This window comes from Terrapene carolina, unplaced genomic scaffold, assembly GCF_002925995.2.
Source record: "Terrapene carolina triunguis isolate 2854851 unplaced genomic scaffold, T_m_triunguis-2.0 Scaffold23, whole genome shotgun sequence".
In the NCBI taxonomy this organism is placed as follows: Eukaryota; Metazoa; Chordata; order Testudines; family Emydidae; genus Terrapene; species Terrapene triunguis.
This window is the reverse complement of record NW_020664374.1, coordinates 11,425,291-11,444,387: the sequence shown is the minus strand read 5'-3', so window position 1 is coordinate 11,444,387 and position 19,097 is coordinate 11,425,291. Positions and strand designations below refer to the sequence as shown.

General features: G+C 40.1%; 1 protein-coding gene across 1 annotated transcript in view; it reads right to left on the bottom strand.

Moving 5' to 3' along the window:
• The window catches only part of LOC113406217 (F-box-like/WD repeat-containing protein TBL1X), a 57,114-nt gene that overhangs the window by 14,695 nt on the left and 23,322 nt on the right, over positions 1–19,097 (bottom strand). Inside the window, exons 3-8 of the mRNA XM_026649541.1 lie at positions 15,948–16,209; positions 12,512–12,644; positions 3,708–3,849; positions 1,845–1,908; positions 1,638–1,735; positions 226–286 (exon numbers count right to left, since the gene is read on the bottom strand). Coding sequence (XP_026505326.1) covers positions 226–286; positions 1,638–1,735; positions 1,845–1,908; positions 3,708–3,849; positions 12,512–12,644; positions 15,948–16,209 — 760 coding nt within the window. The remainder of the gene's footprint in view (positions 1–225; positions 287–1,637; positions 1,736–1,844; positions 1,909–3,707; positions 3,850–12,511; positions 12,645–15,947; positions 16,210–19,097) is intronic.

Here is a 19,097-nt window from a genome sequence, read left to right as displayed (position 1 = left end):
CAGTAAGGCAAATTCACTCTAGCCTATAGGATTGGTTCTCACAGAACCCCTTCTTCTCCTGATCAGAGGACAAGACCAGGGCATTGAAGCTCATGAAAAGTAAGGCACAAAGTGTGGGTTAGAATTTGTTAGACTTTCATGCATATCTTGTTGCATTGGGGATATTTTCAGACTGCCAAAATTAAGGAAAAAAATATTTTGAAACAAAATATAAATGGTAATTACCTGAGTGGAAAGGAAACTGCTGCTTAGCTTCCCCTGTGTGAGCATCCCAAATTATTGTTGTCTGTGTTCAGAGGAAGAAATAAAGATTAGTTACCATTCCTCTTGGAAAGTAATAGGAAAAAAGAAAGCTCACTGCAGAGCAATTCTAGAAGACACCCTGATAACATTATTGACTGCTGAGAGCCTTCAGCTATTGCAAAGATGTATACATATATATCTGTTCCAATTCACCTGTTATGAGAAAATAATACAACTGTAGATATTGAACTGTCAGTACTACAGAGGCAGCAATGAACCCAATGAGCGTGGGTTCCCTCTTAAATGTATTAGCCAGAAGATAGCTCTGAGCAACTTTATGAGGCTGATCTTTCTGAGCGTTTTGCTACAGTTATTTCAATTAGCATCTCTTTTAGATGAGACTTCCCCCCTTTTGCATGATGCAATCTGAGTTGTATTATGAAAACCCAACGGATACTGTACATATCATTACTAAGTCACCATGTGAGAAATTAATCTAACAGAAAAATATAAATGGTGTACCGTCGTCGTGGTGGGCCAGATGAATGTAAAATTTGCTTCCTATGGATCTATTGCATAGCAAATTTAAGCAAAATCCCTACAGAACTAAGCACTACTTTTTGAGTGAATTGTAAATGTATTAGAAAAATATACTTCCAGAACTTAAACATGGGATGCCGCATTTCACTGATAATGTAACCATCTAAAGAACTATTGCTGTTACAGAGAAAGTATGTCCACTGGAATAATAGTTCTGCTGTTGGGAGACAAAAGTTACTATAGCACTAGAAGGAGTAAAAGTTTCCATTTACAGGGATTTGTGGGAGGTTAATTTCCAGTTACAGTTCAAATGGGTTTGTGCTCCCCCCTCAGTAGTAATTTGAGTTTTCAATCTCTAACTCAAACAGGACACTCAGCTGAAGCTGTCACATTGTGCCTGATTTTGAGATGAAATCACCAGATTTTGCTTGATTTGCAAACAAAACCATAAATTCTTTACTCAGATTTCTTTGTCTGATTGTTGAAATGAACTAGAGGGCACAAGAGAACTTAAAACAGATTCCCTCTCCTGAGGTATTTACAAGTGCTAGACTAAATGTATATACATAAATTGGGGGATGAGATTTTCACTTCCTTTGTCTGAGCAATGCTTGGGATTCAATGCGACAGACAGCAAAGTGAGGATTTGTTAAAACCGTATGTCACGTGGTACAAATTTATCCAGCCACAGGAGAGTAGTTAGTCACTTACTCTGACGAAATCAAGGCCCAACAAAACAAATTAGGCAAGCTTTGCTGAATTTCCAAAGCAGAAGGAGATGTTGAAATTCAAACAATATAAGCTCAGAGCATCTGCACGTTCACACATCAAAGTTACATATTTTTAATACTAACTTTATCAACACCAGCACTTAAAATGTAATTCCCCTTTTTGTTCCATTTCAGAGCAAATATGGGACCTTTATGTTGACCTAAGGTGCTTGCAAGGTTACCTGAAATGTAAAAACAAAAAATTTTAATGTTATGATTTGTCTGGGAGATGGAATACAGTACTATTAATCATTTGTAATCACTGAAAACAATAACTGCTGAATGGCTCACCATCTTCTGTCCATATTCTTGCAAAACCATCATATGATCCTGTAGCCAATAGTGTTCCATCACTCTGTTGGATGTGGAAAAGCCAATATAAATGAAAGGTTACTAGAGATTATACTGAATCAGCCCTGATTCACTCATCCTCAAGTCAGTGTTTTCTGAAGTAAGGGAAATTTGACAACCCACAAAGAGAGAAAGCAAGTATCACTACTCAGTTACATCCTAAATTAGAGGTTAGTACTGCTGGCAACAACGAGAGAATAAAAACCGCAAATGAACCATTAAATTGAGTTGCTCCGTCAAATAGAATAACTTAGCCAAAAGGATTGAGACAAAACTGAGATATAATGATTTTTATGGGAATCTTTTAGTTGAGAAACAGGGATTTTAGAGCATTTAGCAAATAAATTCTAATTTGCATGTTTCTTTATAATGTTTCTAATCCAATCCATATGAAAACAGAATGCAATAACTACTGGCTTTTAGACATTAACCAGTGTGAAACTTTCACACTGGACAATGATGAATATTGTGGATTTAATTAAATAATGATGGCAGATGGCTTTATTAGCATCCAGAATAAAACGTTGCTAAGAAAAGCATAAAATAATCATCAACAGATGTGTCCATTCCTATCCTCCAAAAAGAGTGAGACAGAATAGCTGTGCACTTAACTCAAATATAGAAAGATGTAGAAAAGAAATCAAAACCTAGGTTAGGTTTATTGGGACATACATTCAAGTTGCACGCTAGCTAATGCGTAAGTGACAATTACAAAAGAGAACATGAGTGAGGGGAAAGAAAGGTCAGGTGGAAGATGCACAAATACTGTCCAAATTTGCATCTTATAAGATACCAGTTTCCTTTGTTTTTACTTGCCTTGGAAAACTCAGTAACAATCTGGGATCACATTGAGTGTTTCATTAGAAAGGCTTGCTTACATAAATACTAGAATAAACTTCAGGATAAATATTGGTATCACAATAGGTCCGGAAATTAAATAAGATGATCGCCCATTGAAGGATGCCCCTTCCTATCTATTTCTCCTACTTCTCTAGGGTGCCCAGATAGCAAGAGTGAAAAATCAGGACAGAGTGTGGGGGGTAATAGGTGCCCATATAAGAGAGAGCCCCAAATATCGGGACTGTCCCTATAAAATTGGGACATCTGGTCACCCTATACTTCTCTCATAATTGTCTCTGTGCCTGTTTTCATGCTTCCCCCTATGCATTGAATTCTCTATTTCCTTATGCTGGTCTATCAAGTCACTAGCATCTCCCTATTTAAATCCTTTCTGAAAATTCCGCTTTGCCACAGAGCCCACAGCAAATGAATCAAGAACACTCGCTATCTTTCATCTTTGTCTTCTTTCTTAACCCTGACCTTCCTCTACTCTGCATCACCTTCATTCATTATGTCAAGTCTCCAATTTAGATGGCAAGCTGTTTGGGGAAGGGCCTTACCCTTCTCTTCTGCGGAGTGCCTAGCTCACACTGGGGCACTGTAATAATAGTCATGATTAGCCAATGGATCCAGCTGGGATCTTGTGCTGATACGGAGTCCCACTGACATTTCCTTTTTTATTCCCTCATCCTTAAAAACAGTTGAGCCATTTTTACTCACAATCCCCAAAATAAATATATAAACACACTAATTATTAAGCCTAAGGAAAATCAACAACCTTAGAAAATTTCAGCCCGACCGATGAAAGTTTAGTCTATTATGAGTTTCTGAAAACAAGAAGGAAGTTAGTAGGGTAGAGAAGACGTTCTGATCACCTTAACTATAAAGGCATAGTAACTATGATTGCATCAGAATTAAGTTCATTCAGTTAAAAACTGTGAATGGCCCCAGAAGTTAACTCACATTCCAGTCCAATGAAGTCACATCCTTATTGCTGGGGACATCATGTCCTCCTTCTCTTATACAGTGCCTCAAAACTAGCTGAGTGGAACCACCGTTGCTATTTTCATTGAGATTCCATATTCTGGCAGTTGAGTCTCCAGATCTACAAAAACAAACACACTGAGATGAACACTTCGTAATGAGATGATCTTACATAGCAGGTGGAAATCTCTGGTTACACTGAGAGAACATCGTAAACTTAAAAGAAAAAAAAAAAAAGCGCAACAAATAGTGAGTTCCTCTGCTCTTCAACTCCCCCACCCTGCACCCCGATTCACATATTGGTGATCTTTTATGTTTTCAATGAGAATAATCCTATTTAAGTTCTTAAACTAAGAGTAAAGAAAGCTTTTTTTGAATCAGCTTCTCATTTCACCAATATTTTTTCCAAAGCATTTTGCAAGCAAGACACTCTCTCGCCCTCAATATTTTGCAGCTCACACGCTGCTCACCTTTGTATCACCTTACACATCACACAATCTTGCAAAAGTTATAAACAAATAAGTAATAATTTGTGAAAACCTGACTAAAAAGCCAATACATACAGGGGGTCAGCTCCTCAGCTCCCTTTATGGGCCACTTCAGTGGCAGAAAGGGGATTTAAAACTTAAAGTAGCATCTGGAAATTCCCTTGTCATACAGGGGAAATTTGGTGATATTAGAACCAACACAGCTGACTCTATGCCACTCATTCCTCCCCACTCTATAAAGGCATTCCAAGGTGAAGAATGGGGCAGGAGCAGGCTGTGTTCCAGTGATGCCTGGCTGGCAGAATGGTCCACTTGCTCTAAATTAAGCCATGGACCAAGCAAGCCCCAAATCAGTCCCAGAATTAGGGGAGCAAAAAGGTGGTTTAGCTCCACTTTTCCCTCTCCGCTGCCTGCAGGGTGCTGCGCTGAGTGCAACTTGGACAGACCTGGTGATCTGTTCCATAAATTGCAGCAGTAAAATAGCTATTGACACAATAATGTATTGTTCCTTGGTGAGGGATGGACAGCAAGCTAGGGACACTCATATTAGTATTTGCTAGAGACCAAAGTAAGGTGTACAAGATCCATTGGATGCATTGAGTCTTATCTAATTTGGTCATTTTCCTGAAGTCTGAAGTCTTGACCCTCTATCTTGAGAAAAGCATGGAGAGGAAGTCAGATTCTATATTAATCCTCATATTTGCATTGGATTTACATGAGACTATCTTCCAGTGGAAGAAAGTCTCTGAGGTTGGAAATCAATTTACAACAATATGGTAGAGATTCCTCTTTCCAGTTTATTGGGACTTGTCCTTTTTGCAATCAGTTTGCACAAAGAATTGTTCGTATTTATCCACTGGGTTACTTTCATTTATATGCAGAAAGTTGAATTTGATACAGAATTAGAATATTTCTTATACTTTCAGGAATTCAGACATGTAAAATATTTTTATTGCATATAACTCCAGTCTGTACCTCATTTTTTGGGGCATCTTTTTAATAATGAAGTTTAGGAGATATATTGCTACAGGGAAAGAAAAGTGCGTCTCTTTCATGACCGAATTCTTGAGATAAAAGAAAATCCCACCCAACTGAACTGAATGCTTTCTTGGAGTTGATAACTAAAATGTTTTCAACATTTTTTTTTTTTAAAAAGGATAAAGTACCAAATTAAGTTCAAATGATGTCTTAAGTGACCAATGTTGATCTAGCTAGTTTGAAATCTGAATGAAGGTCAATTGCTATATTAATCATTATTTCTTTTCATTATTCTTTGTCCCTGATTTCTAGATCAGAGTTTACAAATGCAATTACTCTATAGATTCACATTTTGTTTAATATTTGATTTACATAGAAGGGCCATCTGTGTTTCACTCCTTCTAATTCATCACATGGCCATGTTAGGGCCAGTTTGGGGACAGCTACCATCGGGCCCTATAAGACTGGAGCACTGACAGACAGAACAGAACATTTCCAGTTGTCATTCCTGCATTTTTTGTTTCTATTAATGACTAGTAAAATTTTTGGGTCAGGAGTTTTGCCCTCAGGAAGAACTGAGATTGCTGTGGCAAGAACTTTTAATGTAACTTCTCAAGTCTGAGACACTGAAAATAGAGAATGCAGTTTAGGAAGATTGGCTAGATTACTTAATGAAGTTTAAAAGCTAAGAATCATTTTTAGCTCTGGTGCTTTATAATTGTTTATAGGACATGAATCTTTTATTAATAAGAGTGGGATAATGGCTTAACATGCAAACGAATTGGGAAATTGCCTCAATGCTCCTGTTGGCTTCTCCATTATGTAAGATTCGGAGCTAATATTGTCCTAATTTTAATAACCCAGTTTGTACCAATGTTTGAAATCAATTTTTTAGCAATGTTCCTGTCAAACTCAGTTTCCTATTTGCTAATTATAGAAGAGCTTATTTTTACTTTCAGTGGTTTTATTTATTCAGTATTCAGGCTCAGCTTGGGCAATTATATTTTCCAGTATTTTAATTTTGTTTTTCTATTCCGTTCCCCTACTATATAAGCTATTATGTGTCCCTGCAGAGTAGCTCAATAGGCCTATCAGTGTGTGGCAGGGGTATTTGTGTGTCTTCCCTTTGTTGTTGGGAAAAGTATTCTCTGCTCAGGAAAAGTATCCTGATTTCTGCTGAATGATTCAGTGAACCCTGCATTATTAGAGGACCATGGTTCAAGCACGATTTGGGAAGATATTTAATCTCCTTACCCCTCTGAAGCAATCTATCTGCATGATAAAGAAGTTGATTCCAGCATGCAAATCCTGAACACTTGAGTAATAGGAGTACTGTACTGTTTTTCTCTTGGGTGGAGTATTGCCAGACTTTAGGGAAGCTTAGTTCTGAAAGACTGTCTTTTCTTATTCTTTTTTTTTTTAATTGCATGTTCTCCAGCCCCCATTATAAATCAAGGAAGAGGATCTCTCCAGAATTGTACTTATAGGGCAAATAAAATCCCCATTCCATGGCTGTCAGTACTGTATTAAAATAGCCCTACACGTATGAAGAAATTGGCTGGCTAATTGTCTTGCTCAACCCCTTCAGATTTTGTTATTGCTTATCTTCAGATACAGTTTCGGGATAATTTTTGTTATATTGTAGCTGAGTTATCTGATTTAATTTGACTTGTGGTAATTGACCGGTTAGATTCCTTCTTAGTTTATTTTTACGATATTATCCAGGGTCCCCCGATCATTGGATGGACGCTCTTTTACTGCTGTTCAGTAAAAATGTGAATAAATAAAGACAGAAAAAATAAATAAATAACCAAATACAACTTTTTGTAAAAGTGAAAATCAAGTGTCAAAATAAATTGGTAACTCCCAAACAATGAGAAAATGTACTGAATCAGACCTAGGAATAACTAAATCATACTTACATTGTCTGATAGCTTGTATATAACCACATGCTCCTCTCGCTATTTTCCTTGTCCCCACTCTCATTTCCTCTCCAGTTGCCTGCTATAGACTTTGTTGTAGCTGGTCCTAATGCCCTGATCATGCAATTATCTGTCCTTGGACAGACTCCTGCATCCACATGCCTACAACATTAGGGCTTGGCCCTTTGACTGTAATTAGTATTAGGGCTGTCAAGCGATTAAAAAAATTAATCATGATTAATCATGCGATTAATCACACTGTTAAACAATAATAGAATACCATTTATTTAAATATTTTTGGATGTTTTCTACATTTTCAAATATATTGATTTCAGTTACAACACAGAATACAAAGTGTACAGTGCTCACTTTATATTTATTTTTTATTACAAGTATTTGCACTGTAAAAAAACTAAAGAAACGTATTTTTCAATTCACCTAATACAAACACTGTAGTGCAATCTCTTTATCATGAAAGTTGAACTTACAAATGTAGAATTATGTACAAAGAAACCCTGCATTCAAAAGTAAAACAGTGTACAATTTTAGAGCCTGCAAATCCACTCAGTCCTACTTCTTGTTCAGCCAATCGCTCAGACAAACTCATTTGTTTACATTTGCAGGAGATAATGCTGCCTGCTTCTTGTTTACAATGTCACCTGAAAGTGAGAACAGGCGATCTCATGGCACTGTTGTGGCTGGCGTCCCAAGATATTTAAGTTTCAGATGGGCTAAAAATTCATATGTTCCTTCATGCTTCAACCACTCCAGCGGACATGTGTCCATGCTGATGACAGGTTCTGCTCGATAACAATCCAAAGCAGTGAGGACCGACGCAGGTTCATTTTCATTATCTGAGTCAGATGCCACCAGCATAAGGTTGGTTTTCTTTTTTGGTGGTTCGGGTTCTGTAGTTTCCGCATCGGAGTGTTGCTCTTTTAAGACTACTGAAAGCATACTCCACACCTCGTCCCTCTCAGATTTTGGACAGCCCTTCAGATTCTTAAACCTTGGGTCGAGTGCTGTAGCTATCCTTAGAAATCTCACATTGGTACCTTCTTTGTGTTTTGTCAAATCTGCTGTGAAAGTGTTCTTAAAATGAACAACATGTGCTGGGTCTAGCAAGTGTAAAAAATCAGGATGGGAGTGGGGGGTAATAGGAGCCTATATAAGAAAAAGCCCCCAAAATCGGGACTGTCCCTATAAAATCGGGACATCTGGTCACCGTAGCTGGGTCATCATCTGAGACTGTTATAATATGAAATACTTGGCAGAATATGGGTAAAACAGAGCAGGAGACATACTATTCTCCCCCAAGGAGTTCAGTCAATATTTAATTAACGTATTGTTTTTTTAACGAGCGTCAGCAGCATGGAAGCATGTTCTCTGGAATGGTGGCAGAAGCACGAAGGGGCATACGAATGTTTAACATATCAGGCACATAAATACTTTGCAACGCCGGGTACAAAAGTGCCACAAGAACGCCTGTTCTCACTTACAGGTGACAGTAACAAGAAGCAGGCAGCATTTATCTCCTGCAAATGTAAATAAATGAGTTTGTCTGAGCGATTGGCTGAACAAGAAGTAGGACTGAGTGGATTTGCAGGCTCTAAAATTGTACACTGTTTTATTTTTGTACATAATTCTACATTTGTAAGATCAACTTTCATGATAAAGAGATTGCACTACAGTACTTGTATTAGGTGAATTGAAAAATATTATGTCTTTAGTTTTTTTACAGTGCAAATACTTGTAATCAAAAATTAATATATAGTGAGCAGCATACACTTTGTATTCTGTGTTGTAATTGAAATCAATATATTTGAAAATGTAGAAAACATCCAAAAATATTTTTAAAAATGGTATTCTATTATTAACAGTGTGATTAATCACGATTTTTTAAATCACTTGACAGCCCTATTTTTTTTTAAATACTGTCTTCTGCAAAATGCCCCCACCGTCTGTAAAAAGTTTAGTAGTAGTAGTAGTAGTATTGCTATAGTGTTTAGGAGCCCCAGTCATGGTCCAGGAGGTGCTGTACAACACAGAACAAGAGATGGTCCCTGTCCCAAATCTAAAGATGGCCAAGTTTACCTTAGGAGTGCTTTCCTAGTATAGGACTACTTGTATACTATGCTGGCAAAGCACTCCTAGTGTGGATGCAGCTATGCTGGCAAATTTCTGCTACGTACTGATGGTAAAATTACCCCTCATGAACAAAACAAGCTATACCAGAAAAAATGGGTTATTTTAGACCCCAACAGTTCAATATTGGCACATTGAATTACCTGAATGATCTTCTTTGGAAAGATGAACTTGTGAAAGCGAAAGTGCACTACCATTATACAGTAGTCTGGGGAAATGTCTTGCCTCATATTTAGTAGTACCCTATAGCATAGCTCTTACCCATTCATGACAAACTGCATCATTGTGCTGAGGACAGTGTATCCTAATTGCTGATCCATACTTTTTGTGCAGTGGCACATTGTCAGACTCAAACCATTGGGCTACATAGTTTTACAGCCTGGTATTATAATTTCCATATGTTATATACCAGTTATCTCATCTAGATTTTTAATACTGCATTCATTGCTATAGTACCTGAATGCTGGCTGAACAGAGATGTACTATTTCTTGTGTCTAGGCTAAAATTGTATTTTTAAATTATGAATCTAAATTAGTTATATGCCCTTTATTATTGCTATTAGTAAGCATGTCTCAGTATTATTTGATCGCATTTGCAAGTTATGTATGTATATGATTATGTGCTTCAAAAATCAGTGACAAAATTTATTAAAAAAAAGGAATTGGTTTTACTAGTCTGAGGGGCACACATTGAGTAAAATGCTATTTTTTCATTTCATCCCAGTTGTATTACTAGCATGTATCTTCTAACTGAATTCCTTGTGATTTCAAATGGATGAAATGGGAATCTTTTATTTAAAAGGATGTCAGCGTCTTCTGAATTTAAGCCTCAAACAACTGTCCATCCACATTTTCCTTAATTTGCAAGTCCTGGAACTCAAGAGATGCTTTTCCTGTAGTATGCAACATTCTATATTATTTCAAAACTAAAAGTTTAGGAAAGTTTAGATCTTTTCATTGGGTGTCTAAGATCCTGACTATACCAAATTATATATTTAAAGCAGCCAGCCCTAGTTTTGTATGAAGAATTTTAACTTTGATATCTTAAGCCCAGGAAACTATTCTCATTTGTTTCCCCATTTGAAGATACTTAATACCAACTGCTTACACTTGTAAGTTTCTATGTTACAACTGTACTTAACACATGATACAGAACATCTATACTTGGAATTAATCCATACTATCCTTCCCTGGACTGATTTCCTAAATGAATCAGTACAACTCTATTAACATCCAAAGATTGCCACAGAAATCAAATATATGACACTCTGGGTAAATTTACCAGTAAATAGAAAGAGAGCATTTCTTATGTTTGATAGATAGCCATTTACCAAAACAATAATTTACTAAGGTTAATTTAAATTCTAATAGTTGCACCTTAATCCTTGGTGTTCCCTCTTTTCAAACATGCACTGTTAGATCATGGTTTAACTTAATGTTAGTCATGGTTACTCACAGCATTTAGGCAAGTATTGTGGTACTATCGCAATATTTTTGAAGAATTTTAGTTCAGGTTCATTTAATGTTGTGAGGTTGATAGCTTTAGGTAAGTAATATTCTATGTACTTCACTGCTTCATTGGCCTTAGTAAAACCAAACCAAACCAAACCAAAACAAAAAAGAAACTCTTGTGTCTTGAAAATATCCATTCCGCTTTGTCACGGAATACTGTTGTTCCTTAATACCAATAAAATATTTTTGACATTGAGTAAGTCTCCTTTTCTGCACCCCTAAACTATACGCTGGGGGGTGTACTGAGTGGAGTAATAACACAGGTCTGGGTTGGTCCTTGCTAGACATGAGATCTTATCCCTATGTTGATAACTGAAGTTTTGGAAGGTGAGTGTGTGGAGGAGGCAGGCTAGGGAGGGTGCTGCAAACACCTTATATGGGCACCCTCCTTTATTGTTACTACTATAGTTTATTATTTGTATTGTGGTAGTGCCTGTTATAGGTGCTGTACAAAAACATAACAAAAAGACAACCCTGGCCCCAAGGAGTTTACAATCTAAGTAGCAAGAACTTGGTAGCATCTAAATATGAGGGGCTGGTCTACACACAGTGCTTGTACTTCTATAACTATATCAATTTAGAAACCAACATAGTTAAATCAGTAAAACCTTATAGCATGGACACAGCTATACCAGTATACCAGTGCTTATGGCAGTATAGCTTATTCCTATAAACTGTAAGTAGATAAGCTGTTAAGTGTTTTTAAGGTTGAGCTCTTTAATTCTTTAGGAAAGAAGGATTTTCAGCAGGTTTCTGTGCATTCCTCAAACTTCAGACCTTCTGAACCTTGAAGAAATCTCATAATACAAATGTTTTTCTACCTGTATCTAGTCTCCCGTTCACCTGATTTTTCACAAAATAAAACCTTTTTTTTTTTTTTTTTTTTTACACTCAGTTTGCTGTTGGCAACTTCTTATGGCTGGTTTCTATCTACACAGCCATATATATTTTGTTCAGTTTCTCCCAGCCTCATATTTAGTTTTCTGAAATCAAGTTAATGCAGGTATTTATTTTTTCCCTTCTAGTTCCTTGTTCTCATGTTTTATGATTGCAAGGACTCAAAAGGGGAAAGCTCTGATCCTCCTGAAATTCTGCTTTCTGCAGATTACAGATTTCCTCTGTCTTTGAGTGGAGAAGGGAAGAAGGCATCAATTCTGTTTTCTTGTATTCTGGGATAGGAGCCTTTCATGAGGATTTGCCTCCAACATCTTCTCTATGCCAATTTTCCAAAAGTGCGCAGGTTTTTTCAGTTTGGCATACATTATTGAGTACTGAGTGCGGATAAATAAGGATTTTGGCAACAGCTGCCAGGGTCTTATCAGCATATGGGTCTTACTTCAGAGGGTCTTGGTTCTTTTCCCCCCATCAAAGCTTGGATGAACAAAGAGCTTTTCTGAGTAGTGAGAGTGCTCATGCTTGTGTAATAAAAGTGAACATGAGCCCAGTGAGAATCTTCCAAAGACATCTTTAAAATGTACTACTATAAAGCAAGCCACATGGTATGCACGAATGTAGAGTGGCCTCAAACCCAGCACATACTAACTCTGCAAGTGTTTGAAGTGCTGGATCACCTCACAACTCTTTCAGACAACGTATTGATACTGTTCTAGCGTGAGAAACTGTAGAAGTGGTCCATCAAACTCTAGTGGTCTCTCGTGTTTTTGCATCTCTAAATAAATCCTAATTGTAACAGATGGTATTTTATACATCTGGAAAGTGGTTTCGGTCATTGTCTTACCCAGACGCTAGCAGGTCACTGACAGGGTTCCAGGCACAGATGAACACCTCTGATTCATGGCCCCGAAGGACTGTTGCTTTGTTAGGAGGTATTTCAACATCCCCGTCGATTTCCATTGGCTTTGAATGATTATCTGTAGAAAAAAAGAAATATCAGAACATCAGTGCTCTGGGGGTTTTTGTTACAGACACATGAAATATGGCTTGATAATGTAGGCTGTCCTGTAGCTTGAAGCTCTCAACATTTTACAAATCAAACATTCTATTGTGTGTCATTGACCACACTGTTCTGTCTTTTTATTTGTGATTGAAACTTTATATAGCTTTTCCTCCATAGATAACATTGCCATGCTTAATAAAATCCTGATGCTTTTCATCAAATATATTGATATTTTATTCAATCTGTTGTTTAAAGTTGGCGTTATAAAAATAATTTTTCTGATTTATTAAAAACAGTATATTTCCACATTTATATTAAAAAGCTTTATGTTGTTCCCTTAAGAGTAATATGTTGTACACTCCTTCTCTGGGATGGTGTACAGTATATAAGGCCTGAGGCCACACACTGAAAAATGAGAATACAAAGGAATATTGACTAGCTGCCTCATTCTCTGAGCACTGTCCATGCTGTACACTGAGGCAGGGGTCCAGTGGACAAAACAGTTTCAGATCATATAATTGAAGGGTGTATCATAATGCACATGGGGGCTGAATTAAGGTTGGATGGGTGACGTTAAATCTGGCTTTCTAACTTTTGAGTGCTTGGCTTTGCAACTGAAAGAGCTTTCTTTTGTTTTTGTTTTTGAAAAACAAGCCACCTCCCAAAACCCAAATTATATTGTGTGTAACTGTAACAGCCATCATGTGTCATCGGCAGGATTTTAACCCCAGATTTTCAGCATTGCAGCACAACCTTCTACCACTTGAGCTAATGGACTAACTACTTTAGCTGGTAACAGGAGAAGCTGTTACCCCCTGTGCACCAGCCACTAACACTGAAATAATAGGTTAAAGATGTTGCATATGGAGGAGTAGCCCCTATTTATAGAAAACAGAGCCAAGAGCAAATATTTGTCAGACTCTCTCTGAGAGACAGCATGGCTAAGTGGCTGAGAACTGGTCTGTCATATTAGAGATCTGGGTTCTCTACGCTGTGTGTGGAACCCATAAGGTTCTAACTACTAAGGTCTGTGAAAGGCAAAGCACTACTAAAATCAATTAGTAGAAGAAATTAGCCTAGAACCCATTTTCTCCTGGTTGCCAATACAGCACATATTCATCTAGGCCAAAGGGTATTTTGCTGGTGGAAAGCAGCAGCGGTATGATGATGGTTCATTTTGTCGGTGTCCTACTCAGGGTTCAAACTGGGGTAAAAATAAGCAAAAAGCAGTGCTATTTTCCTGAACTCCGCCCCCTTGGAAGGATAAAATAGGATGCCATTCTTAGGAAACTGTGCAGCTGTTCAAAGTATGAACGTATTCCACTCTGCTGGGCTCCTCAGGCTTGCCTGCTTTTCAGTGTGGTTCAGGTACACCCATGACATTCAGGCATAGACACAATAAGTATGTGCTTAGGGCCCCAGGTTTGAGAGTCATATGCTGACATCAGAATCCCAGCTTTCATTTAAAAAATATGATGTTTCAAATGCTCATGATTGTGCAGAAAAATCTTGAAAAAATGATTTAAGTATTATTAGTGAAGCAATGTCTGCCTCAGTCTAAACACAGACGGCAGCAGAGTTAGGAGCAGCAACCGCTGGGGAGGAAGGCAAGTGGCCTCGCATTCACTGCCAAAGCAGAACATAGTCCTCCACCTGCCTTATATCCTGAGTGTCCAAATGGGATGAGGGGCCTGGCCATACTGAGGGCAAGGACCCTGGCTGGGTGTACAGCTCGGCCTACCTAAGCAACAAAGATTGCGACCCTCTCATTATTTCACTTACAGAATTTGGTTTTTTGGTTACCATTATCGCTACAGAGACAAATACAGCAGTTGGAGCACTATTTAGCCTCTAATACAAAATTGCCAGCTAGAATCTCATTATAAAATCTTTATTTCTAGTGGTGGCCTGTAATTACAGTAACTTGGACACAGGAGTCCTGAGTTTTATCTCTCAGTTTTTGTTGTTTGAACAGGTCATGGATGACTGACAGGGCCAGTTCAACTAAACAGGGATCCTAAAGTTGTGTGTGCCTCTCCCCCATGTATTCTTACACCTTCAGATCTGAAGATGGCATATTGTGAATGGCTTGGAGAGAGCAAGTTTGCAGCATCCCAAAGTGGTGCAAGCACTTGTTTCACAGAGCCAGCTGTCCCCAGGTTGCTCTGCAGGGTCTCCCCATAGCCTACGTCTTCTTAACTTTCAGGCCTCAGCTCTTCTCCCAGAATGAGCAGCTGGCACAGCAGCAGTTGCTAAACACATGCCATCTGGCTAGCTGCTCCTCAGGGACCTTCTCCCCTCCTAAAGCCCAAACTGCTGCTGTTCTTTTTACTGTCTGCCTAGCCAACTGCTTATCCAAAACTAAGCCCCCAAATTTACTGCATGCTAACCCATGCCTTGTTGGTTGATACAGCCCTAACATGGCCTCCTCACTCCCTCTGTGAAATTTTATTGGAGAGCACAGTACCAGGTATTACCACTCCCCAAAATAGAGAAAGCCAAAACAGCCATGTGACCTGCTGTATGACTGCTTCCTGGGTGCCCCAAGAAAAGGCTACAAACGTTAGTGAAACTCCCTCAGTTTAAAATTACTGCAATGGTTATGCCGGGAATGGACAAACTGTGGCTCAAGAGACCAAACGCAGACTGCAGAGAAATATGATGTGACTTTTGTGGCTTGCCTCATTTCTAATACAATAATGTGCTCTCTTCTCAGGCCAAGCGGGAGGTGGGACGAGAGGATCTGTAGTCTCTTCAGGACACACCTCCATACTAAAGTTGGGGCTTGAGAGACTTACACCCGACTAAGGGATTTAGCCACACAATTTCAATGGAAGCAGCTAAATCCCCTATATAGCTTTGGAAATCTAAACCAGGGAAGCCACACTGTTTCACTGATCTTAACTGGGTGCAGCCTCAAGGCACCTGGCTAGCTGGTAATGTGGGCAAAGCTTTGGCACCCTGCTCAAAGCAGAAGGCGCACACCGCTTCATTTTATGATGCCTTGCTGAGTCTGCAGTTCGGTAAAGCTTGTTTAGTCTTGTACAGGGAGACGACACAACACTGACTATGCCAGCACTGTAGCACGTACCTCCGATATGTAAGGTTTACATAATAACCGTTCTGACTATGCCCATGCTTTAATAGTTTTCTGGAATGATGCTGTCACAGTTCTGTCCTATTACAACTGTTGGGTGAACATCATGCTGCTGCAAGAGCATTATTCTAACCAAAGTCTACCTGAACACCGGACAACGGGCGCCGTGCTTTTGCTTACTTATTGCATGTGCCCCATTCTCCTCTCCATTCACAGTGGCTTCTCCATTCTTTGGTGTGTTGTGCTGGGAAACAACTGTCGTGGTTGCTGCCGTCGTCGCTGTCGCGGCTGCTGCTGCTGCCGTTGCTGCCACTGCCGCACTGGCTTGTTGCTGAGCTAGTTTCTCTCTGAACGCCTGTTGCCTGGTCTGTACCACGTCAGGCATCACAGCGTCGATCAGAGACAGTGACTCTATGGGCCTGCCATCAAATACTGTACCATCCTGAGGAACAAAATAAACAGGGGGGAAATTTCAGGCTTAGTATCTCCCCAGTGGAGAAAGGTCTGTAGAGAGGGGAACATCAAAGAGAAACCAGACATATGAGTAGTGTGAGGTTACAGGACTTGGATATGACCAAAAAGTCAGAACACTGGAGCTTATGTAGAAATACCGAATGTGGATGGATAATCGGTTGAGAGGGTATGTAAATTCAGGCACATAAGCATTTGAATTTATAAAAGAAAACAGAGTTATGCAAAGCTTAATTATCTAAATCTTGCTAGAAATTTTTCCCTTGATTTTATATTCCAAAATAAAAGGGTCAAAGACTATGTAGAGACACAGACAGGGGTCAAATTGAGAGGGTGTGTAAATTCTCTGTGCATTTTGATAAATAGTGAAATAGTAAATGTTGGCAATTATATTTTCATAATTAGACTTCAGGGATAATGCACCATTGAGATTAATGGAAAAGTTCACACTTCTCTGAGCTATTGTTTTGGGCTCCCTGCAGACCCAGGGATAAACATCATTACATCAGTTAACATTTGGTTCCCATTTTGAAGGTTATCTTCATGACCACAAGTGGTAGAGATTTAATTTTTTAAAATATGAAAGCAAGGGTGCAAGCTATCCCAGTTTGACTCTTGGAAATAGATGTGACCCAGCAGCAGCAGATTTCTAAAATGGCAATATACAGTGGTGAGAGATTGGGTGGGGAGGTGGTAAAATGAAGTAGCTGGGAAACAATTCTCACTTTATAATACCCCTCCCCCCCACTACCATAACAAATTAAAAATTGAAATCTAAAGATAACCATTTGGCTGGCTAGTATGGACTTGTTGGAACTATCATTTTCAGCCTTTGTCATCCCGCCCTCCCCGCAAGATATGCATACTAGTTCAAACCAGATTTTCCAGAGACCAACAGACAAAGAAGAGACTTTGGATAAATAACCTGAGTTTAAATTGACTCGGGGCCTTTTTTCTGATCCAGCAAAAGAACAAGATTTCTGGTCCACTGAAGGCCCCAATCCTTAGGGAAGGTTGGAAGGACTTGGCGTACCGAGGCCTAATACGACAAGGTGCTTTTTCTGAGCTGAAGCTATTATGACTTTGTAACCCCAAGGTAATGCTTAGGGTGGGAGGATTGAAGGACTTATCCTGCCAGAATCCATATTAAGGCGTAGGTTCCTGATAAGCTCATTAGCATGCATGCAGGTTCTTTTACTGTTTTTAAAATGTTTTCTCTGAAGTGCTTTTTACCTTAAGAATAAAATAGGCTTGCTTAGCTATATCTTTGTAGTACTTATATCTGCTCACAATCACTATCAGACTCTGAAGAGAAAAAAGTGGGTGTCCTTGGGCAATCTGTCCATGCTGGGACAGTGAAGGCAGGGGACTGTGAAGCCTGGAAATTCCTCAGTCAGAAGGGAGTGAGATTTGGGTCTCCAACCAAGAGAGGCAATAGCTGGGGAGCTGGATGCCTGAGAATGGGTGCCCTTCCTGGACCACTGAGGGGAAATACAGGTGCAGCTTCCTTGAATTGTGACATGCAGCATATGAAACTTTTAACTGAAGGCACATAGGGTTTGATTCTATATTTATTGAAGGCAATGGCAACGCTCCCATTGACGTTCATTGTGGAGGATCTGTGCTAAGTAGGGTTGCCAATTTTGTAGTTGCACAAAACCAAATACCCTAGCCCCACCCTTTCCCTGAGGCTCTGCCCCCCGCTCACTACATTCCTCCTCCCTCAGTGGCTCGCTCCCCCCCACCATCACTCACTTTCACTGGGCTGGGCCAGAGGGTTGGGGTGCGGGAGCGGGTGAGGGCTCTAACTGGGTGTGCAGGCTCTGGGATGGAGTTAGAAATTAGGGGTTCAGGGTTCAGGAGGGGGCTCTGGGCTGGGAGTAGGGGTGCAGGAGAGGGCTCCAGGGTAGGGCTGGGGATGAGAGATGGGGGTGTAGGAGGGGTCTTCAGGCTGGGGCTGAGGGATTTGGAGTGTGGGAGGGTTGAGGCGGGGGTTGGGGTGCAGGAGGGGGTGAGGGCTCTGGGGTTGGGCCCGGGAATGAGGGGTTCAAGGTGTGGGAGGGGGCTCTGGGTGCGGGCTCTGAGGTGGGGCCGGAGATGAGGGGTTTGCGGTGCATGAGGGTGCTCTGGGTTTGGGAGTGGGCTCAGGGCTGAGGCAGGGGGTTGGGGCATGAGCTTACCTTGGGCAGCTCCTGGTCAGTGGTGCAGCGGGGGGCTAAGGCAGGCTACCTTCCTGTCCTGGCACCGTGCTGCACGTGCCCTGGAAACAGCCAGCAGGTCCGGGTCCTAGGCGAGGGGGGCCAGGAGGCTCCACACGCTGCTCTCGTCCGCAAGCACACACACACCCCACTCCCATTAGCCAGGACCCCTGGTCACCTTAGTGCTAAGAGCACCACAGTCTTAACAAGGCCTCTGTTTCTGCACGCAGAATATTGTGGGCACAATAATGGTCATTACTGTAGATGTCTAAGAATTTACTAACTACTTGCTGATGTAGTTGGATACTTAGAAATATATGTCTAGCATAATTTTCAGGCATAAAAAATGAAGTTGGAATATAAAACTGAGGCCCGTTACTGTACGTAGAATTTTAGAATCAGATCCGTGACCCTAATTTTGTTCCAGAATGGAGACAAGGGACTTAAAAGCTGTAACAGGCAAGGAGCGGAGGATTCCCCATAGTGCAGGGGTGTCCTTGGCAGGCACAAGACAGTAGAGGAGGCATGCTGGCTTGGGAAGGAGACATTTCTTCCCACCACACAGTAGAGAAGGGGCATATTGGTTGCTTTCTTATCAGGGCGGGTGCAAGGATGTTTCGCGCCCTAGGCGAAACTTCCACCTTGCACCCCCCCCCCGCCC